At 46.5% G+C, this 7085-nt stretch overlaps 1 protein-coding gene across 1 annotated transcript; it reads left to right on the top strand.

The window, feature by feature from the left end:
• Positions 1 to 1061: 1061 nt before the first annotated feature.
• Positions 1062 to 6558, top strand: zic2a (zic family member 2 (odd-paired homolog, Drosophila), a). The gene is made up of 3 exons (XM_080197833.1): positions 1062 to 2898; positions 5026 to 5189; positions 5388 to 6558. Exons 1-3 carry the CDS (start codon positions 1893 to 1895, stop codon positions 5571 to 5573), a joined length of 1356 nt encoding a protein of 451 aa, XP_080053959.1. The 5' UTR covers positions 1062 to 1892; the 3' UTR covers positions 5574 to 6558.
• The last annotated feature ends 527 nt before the right edge of the window (positions 6559 to 7085 follow it).

The following is a 7085-nucleotide window of genomic DNA, read 5'->3' as shown; positions in this document are numbered from 1 at the left end:
CCCCATCTCCTCACCAAAAATGTAAAAGGGTAACAAGTGAAATATCGGGGCCCTGATCGTTCGTAACAATAAGAAGTAAATACATTTATTAATATACAGTGTAATTCCTAATTCCTCCTCATTTAAGATTACCTTCCAATCGGTTTCGCCTCAAACAATCGAATATAAGCAGAAAAAAAACAGACAGCTTTTAACGCAAAATATGGTCTGCAAATCGGATTAACTCCTACCCCCCCCCCACCCCCCTTTTACTTGGGGAGTAAAACCCTTCTAAGCAAAAGGCTGGTGGAGGATTTTCTCACAGCTGAATATCTGAGCAGAACTGGACTTGTCTGTTTCGCTGATGTCAAACGATTTTAACCCAAGGTTTGAGATATTCCAAGTTTCTTACAACAAAAGTTCTCTGATTTACATCAGGTTACATGCTTGCAATGTTTGTGTGTGTGTTTTTTTTAGAAAAAAAAGCGTAATTCGACAGGGGTGGTGGTTGTCGCGCGGGGGGGGGCGGGGTGGGCGTTAGAAAATGGGTATTGTATTGTGAACCCCCCACCACCACCCCCCCCCCCGTTTCACTAGCACATATGATCACAAACCCGTTATAAGGGATTTCGACTGAGTCGGATGGCTGGCTGGTGAAAAGGGGGTTGTTGCTACCTACATAGAGCTATTGGTGAGAAAAGGAGTGTGTCAGAAATGGCCGAACTGAAGTGGGGGGGGGGGGGGGTCGTGGGGAGGGGGAAAAAAATCAAAGTAGGCGTAATTAATGAAAAATGGCGATGGGTTTGAAGCAGGCTACCTGGGATGGATGAGGCGGAGTTGTCCAATGAAAAGCCATTGCAAAGTGCCCACTGTCCTGTTTAAAAGGGGTGTTGAGAGAGGCGCCGTCAGTCCATTCAGACATCGCACTCTGCATCATATGACAGGAGCGGGACCAGCTTAAGGTTCCCCCCCTCCCCAACCCCCAGCCCCCCCACCCCCTCCCCACCAACCCCCTCCTCCTCCTCTCCCTCCTCCCTCCCCACACATCCATCCTAAGGATGCTCTTATCTATTCTCCTCATTTAACTGCCTTTCTGATTACCGCTATCGCTGGCTACACTGCATCTGCCAGAGAGAAAAACAACACGGCAGAGAGAGGCAGGCACAGAGAGAGAGAGAGAGAGAGAAGAAGCTTCAAAGAAGACGGTTGCTCCGTGGGAATTCACGCTGCCACAGAGAGAGACAGAGGGCGGGGGGGGAAAGAAACTTCTACGTGATTGCAATCAAAACTGTTTTCAGAGGGGGAAAAAGAAAGTTACAGCGATAACTTAGCTCGACCAATTTGTCAGCCGCGTGTTGACTTGCCCAGGAAGGGTCGAAGCTGCTGAGAGAGCGAGGCGGATCGTTGGGAGTTGAGTTCTTGAATTCATGACTGGTGCGTTGTGGCTTCTGCAGGAACCAGCAAGAAACAACAAGAGGGAGAAGAAGAGGGCGTCTCTGAAGTTGCTGCTATTCCCCGTCTGTGTGTGTGTGTGTGCGTGTGTGTGTGTGTGCGTGTCTGCCTCTGTGTCTGAGCCTCTGTGTGTGTGTGTCTGCCTGAGTCTGTGTGTGTGTATCTGTGTCTGAGCCTCTGTGTGTGTGTGTCTGCCTGAGTCTGTGTGTGTGTATCTGTGTCTGAGCCTCTGTTTGTGTGTGTGTGTGCGTGTGTGTGTGTGTGTCTCTCTTTCTCTGCCTGAGTCTGTGTGTGTATCTATCTCTGTGTTTGAGTCCCTGTGTGTGTGTGTCTCTGTCTCTCTCTGTGTGTCTGAGTCCCTGTGTGTGTGTCTCTGTCTGTGTCTGAGTTTTTGTGTGCGTGTGTTGCTCTGGGTGGGGGTGGGGGGAGATCTGTTTGTCTTCTCCCCTGCTTTGAGAAGCATGTTGTTGGACGCGGGACCCCAGTTCCCCACCCTGGGGGTGGGCACCTTTGGGCGGCACCACCACCACCACCACCACCACTCGAGCGCAGAGCTGTCGGAGCGGGACCTGGGCTTATCCCAGAACAGCTTCGCCGACCCGCCGCACATGGGGGCTTTCAAACTGAACGGCAGCGTCCACCACGACCTCTCGTCTCCTGGCCAGAGCTCGGCTTTCAGCTCGCAGGCGGCGGCTGGCCCGGGCTACGCGGCCGCCCTGGCCCCCCACGCCGCCCATGTCAGCTCTTACTCGGGCGCCGCTTTCAACTCCACCCGGGACTTTCTGTTCCGCAGCCGCGGCTTCGGAGACTCGAGCCCCGGCTCCGGGCAGCACGGCATCTTCGGGGGCAATCCGGGAGCCCTCCATCACCCTCACTCGGACACGCCGGGACACCTCCTCTTCCCGGGCATCCATGAGCAAGGAGGGACCCACACTTCCCCCAACGCGCACGTCCTGAACGGCCAGATGCGGCTGGGACTGCCCGGGGAAATGTTCGGGCGCTCCGACCAGTGTCCGAGGACTGACCCTTACTCGGCGGCACAACTCCATCACCACCACAACTATGGCCACATGAATATGAACATGAGCATGAACATGGCAGCTCACCATGGTCCCGGAGCCTTCTTCAGATACATGAGGCAGCCCATCAAACAGGAGCTCATCTGCAAGTGGGTCGACCCGGAGCAGATGCAGAACCCCAAAAAGTCCTGCAACAAAACCTTCAGCACTATGCATGAGCTGGTCACCCACGTTACGGTGGAACACGTCGGCGGACCCGAGCAGACAAACCATATCTGCTTCTGGGAGGAGTGCGGCCGGGAGGGAAAACCCTTCAAAGCCAAGTACAAACTGGTGAACCACATCAGGGTCCACACGGGAGAGAAACCTTTCCCCTGCCCCTTCCCGGGATGCGGGAAAGTTTTCGCCAGGTCGGAGAACTTAAAGATCCACAAACGCACCCATACAGGTAAAAAAAAAGACAAGATTTCCTGAGATTTTCCCCACCCCTCCCCTCTCTTTTCCCTCTCCCCCCCCCCCCCCAAACTATCCCGCTAGACCCTGCGGACCCGCGGTTTGTGCTGACCGGCTCTTACAGAGAGCCGAATGCCTGCCTCTTGTCCACACAACTTGATCCCCTACACATCTCACCCTCAATCATATTTACGTTTCCGCTCTCATCTCAATGATAAATATATTTTTATGTGTAAAAGACACTGAAAATAAGGTGACAGTGACAATGAAAAATTAAACTTTCCACCCAAACACGTTGTAAATGAACCATTTGAGAAATCCCCACTCGCCGCTGCTTCTGGGTCTCGGAACAATGCCGGATATAATTTAAATACTTGCTAAAAGAACGTGGGGGTTCAAGGCGAATAAATAATCTGTAAATTATTTGACACATTTTAATACTCGGTCCGTTTTCAGAATGCTCTTTAATCCTTAGGAAATTGAATCAGGTTAAAATGGTTAAAAACAAGAATAATAATTGCTGTCGGTGGCGATTTCAGAAACAAGGCACATCTCACAAATTTTACTCATCCCTGGCCTTGCGATGGGCGATCGAACTGAAATGTTTGGCATGTGGAATACCTTAAAATATTTGGAAATCGCGTTGCGATATTTGGGAAATGTTTGCCTGGGGCTACAAGTTGAACGTGTTTTAAAAGATAAACACACACACACACAGTTAGATAGCGGAGAACATTTATTCAACCACAACAGCTGTGCCTTACAATTTAAATGCTGTTGTTGCATAATATTTCTCCTGTGTGTGTGTGTGTAGAATTATGTCATCAGCGCTCGCCTTTCTTTGGAGCATAAACTTTGACTATGGGTCAAGATGCAATGTAAGGACAGAGGCTCCAGTGTGTAAAACGTGGCAGCAAGTTTTGAGAAATGGAGCTTTGGGGTCCACGCGTGCAACATTCATTATTTACCATCGTGTTTGTGTTCTCTCTTCGCGCTGGTTCTTCAAAGGGGATAAAAAAAACAAAAGCGGTAATTAATTAATAAGATTTTTAAAAATATAAAACACACACACACACACACACACAGACACACAATAACTATTTGCTTCTCTGAGCGTGGTAACAGGATGAAAGCCATTGTTCATTCAAGTGTATGATTAGTCATAGGTGCCAGACGAGTCTTTAACAAGGTTTTCAACTGCGAAATTTATTTGCTTGGAGTAGGTATCCTTCAGATTTCGAGGCGGTTTACATATCTTTTCGGAAACAATTTAAATGCTAATGGTGGTAATGTTACATTGTCTCCCCACCACCCCCACTCCCCCACCTCCCCGCATTCAGCGGGATCCCTGTGTCATTTTCACCTCCTAGTTCCGCCGCTCAGTAAATGCAAAGTTGGGATGGGACATTTCTAGTGTTTCCGATACAATTGACATTTTTTTTTAAAAAAACAAGAGAATGCATTCCTGTAAATCAGTACATTTGTAATTATCCGGGGACTGTTTAAAAGAATTCCGCTGCGTGGCTATCGATGGCGCTAAATTGGGGCTTGTGTGCCTTCATCATTGTTCGGCTATTTTATTTCTACAAACCGCGTGGATCAATTAATTTAATACACTTCAATTCTGCAAGTCTAAGCGAGCTCTTTAATTACATTCGGCCATTGTGTAAACGCGATGGACTATTTCCTTTCCGTGTGTTGCAATCGACTGAGGGAGGCAGCTGCGAATCTTTTTAATGCGACCACTTCCATTCAGAGAAAGGAACCCCCGAACAACACAGGACTTAAGAAAGCAAGTACATGGCGCATTCACATTAATCACTCCAACCTAAATCAATTTTGTCAAGCGCATTTCCGTCCACTTTATATTCAGGGTGGCTCATTTTGAAATATATTTTGTGTGTGTTTATGTATTTTTTTGGTGGGGAGGGGGAGAGGATTTGTGATTAACAATGTCAAGACGGGTTGTAAACACCATGGCGAACTAGTCGGTGTGTTTTTAAAGTGTTTGAATCCAGGTGTTTTGAGGAGTGTGGAATCTGGTCATAATCGAGCGGCGGAAGATTGAAGGATTTGTGCTTTTGCTTGACTGATCCGTTTCACTGTTCTCTTTCTCGTCTAGGTGAAAAGCCATTTAAGTGCGAATTTGAGAGCTGCGATAGGCGTTTCGCCAACAGCAGTGACAGGAAGAAGCACATGCATGTCCACACTTCAGACAAACCCTATCTGTGCAAGATGTGTGACAAGTCCTACACGCACCCCAGTTCGCTAAGGAAACATATGAAGGTTATTACTTCTTAATACTTATACAACGATCATTTGTATATCAACAATAATAATTGAGTGGGTGGAGGGAGGGGGTTTGTGGGGGGAGGTGTCGGGCTCTGTTGCTGTTTAGACAGGACTAATTGGGATTTTTCTCTCCCCCCCCCAACCCGTCCCCACCTTTTCTGTGTTTTTTCTTCTCCTCCCCCCACCATACAGGTCCACGAATCCTCACAAGGTTCCGAGTCCTCGCCGGCTGCCAGCTCTGGTTACGAATCGTCGACTCCCCCCGTCCTGGTTTCGCCGTCCAATGACCCCCAGAACAGCAATAATTTATCCCCCGCCTCGTCCGCGGTGCACACTAACGCCGGCATTTCTTCCAACTTCAACGAGTGGTACGTTTAAAAACAAAGAGAGAGAAGTCGAAAGAATGAAGAAGAAATTTAAAAAAAAACAAACAAAGCACCACAAGACTACAAATTGGCCCCAAACCTGGGAGATCGGCGACTGTGCTAACTTCAGATCAGAAACAAAATTTTAAAACAAAATAAAACAAACTTTCTCCAAACAACAATCTGTGAAGGGGGAAACAGTAGCACCGTACAAGCAATATCGAGTTCCGGAGATTTCGCAGGAGTGAAAATTAGCATTATTTATGTCTTACTGAACAAATCTTTTCGCTACTTTTTTTTTGCAATCTGGAACGTGGGGAGAACCGACGCACCTGGGACCCTCGGGTGCATTAAGCGTTCATTCTGCGGTGACTGTGGACATCTTATCCTGAGGTGACATTTCCGGACCGTGCACACACAACAACAAAAAAATAAATAAACAAATGGAACCGTGAAAAGGGCAGAGAGAATGATTACCTTTGTGGTTGTGTTTTAATGCTGAAATTTATGTCACCTATTTCCAGGACGACCGATTGTAGAATCTTCATGCAATCATAAATAGAGTGGAAACTGTGCCAAAGTCAACTTGCAGTTCACAAACACACACATACACACACACATTTAAAAAAAACGCAAATAATTGCTTGTGAATGTATTTTCTTTCCTTGTTAGCTGGGTTTTTAAACTTGTGATGTTTTGTGCTTTGCCGGTTTGGATTGTGAAATACCATTGGAAGATTGTGAAAAAAAGGTTGTGCCGTTAATTTTTGTAACAATACTCATTCTGTAAATTACCATATTTATCCCATTTGTAATTAAATTATGGTATTAACTTGCTACACATGAAACAATATTTATAAAGAATGTTTCTTAACTATAAATATGTACAATTGTGAGTTAAACATGAGATTTGTCAGATTGTTTTTGTTTTAATTTCTAGATAAAAAAAACAAACGTTTTTTCTCCTTTCGTGTGCCATGTCCTGAGATCATTAACAAGATGCAAATAAATAATAAAATATGTTGTAAGTGGACTTGATGAGATCGTTATTATTTAAGTCCCAAACAATTCCGTGCTATTGGTTGAATTTATCTCGGTCAAATTCTCTTAACAATAATTTAGTGGTTTTGTTTGTGGGTGGTGTAGGAACTGGGGGGGAGGGGGGGTGCGAAGAGAGAACAGCATGAAACTAGTCTAGTGGTTTTCCTGAAGGGTCCTGAACACAGCGAGAAGCAGAGTCAATAAGTACACCTTTATACGATATATGAAACAGATTTGATTTTTTCACCATTGCTTCTTGGTAAGGTAACCGGCAGTGTAAATATCCGGGCATATCTTTCACAGCAGTAACTGGCAGATGGTTCGCCGGCGACGTTTCCGAACGGACACATCAGATGTTTTGGGTTGGGTGACTTTTCTGTGCTGAAGGTAGAGCGGCGAAGTTAACGAAACAATTTAGTGATGTCAAACCTACCAAAGTGGATTCATCGATGTGGGGTGGGGGGAGCCGAGTAGTCGACGTTAAT

Source organism: Carcharhinus amblyrhynchos, chromosome 10 (assembly GCF_965287045.1).
Source record: "Carcharhinus amblyrhynchos chromosome 10, sCarAmb.v2.hapA, whole genome shotgun sequence".
In the NCBI taxonomy this organism is placed as follows: Eukaryota; Metazoa; Chordata; class Chondrichthyes; order Carcharhiniformes; family Carcharhinidae; genus Carcharhinus; species Carcharhinus amblyrhynchos.
Note: the sequence above shows the minus strand (reverse complement) of the source record. Positions and strands in the feature narration are given on the sequence as shown.

Coding starts and splice junctions, on each gene's coding strand:
- zic2a (XM_080197833.1), top strand. CDS start 1,893: ATGTTGTTGGACGCGGGACCCCAGTTCCCCACCCTGGGGGTGGGCACC. Junction 2,899..5,025: donor CCACAAACGCACCCATACAG/GTAAAAAAAAAG, acceptor TTTCTCGTCTAG/GTGAAAAGCCATTTAAGTGC. Junction 5,190..5,387: donor CGCTAAGGAAACATATGAAG/GTTATTACTTCT, acceptor CCCACCATACAG/GTCCACGAATCCTCACAAGG.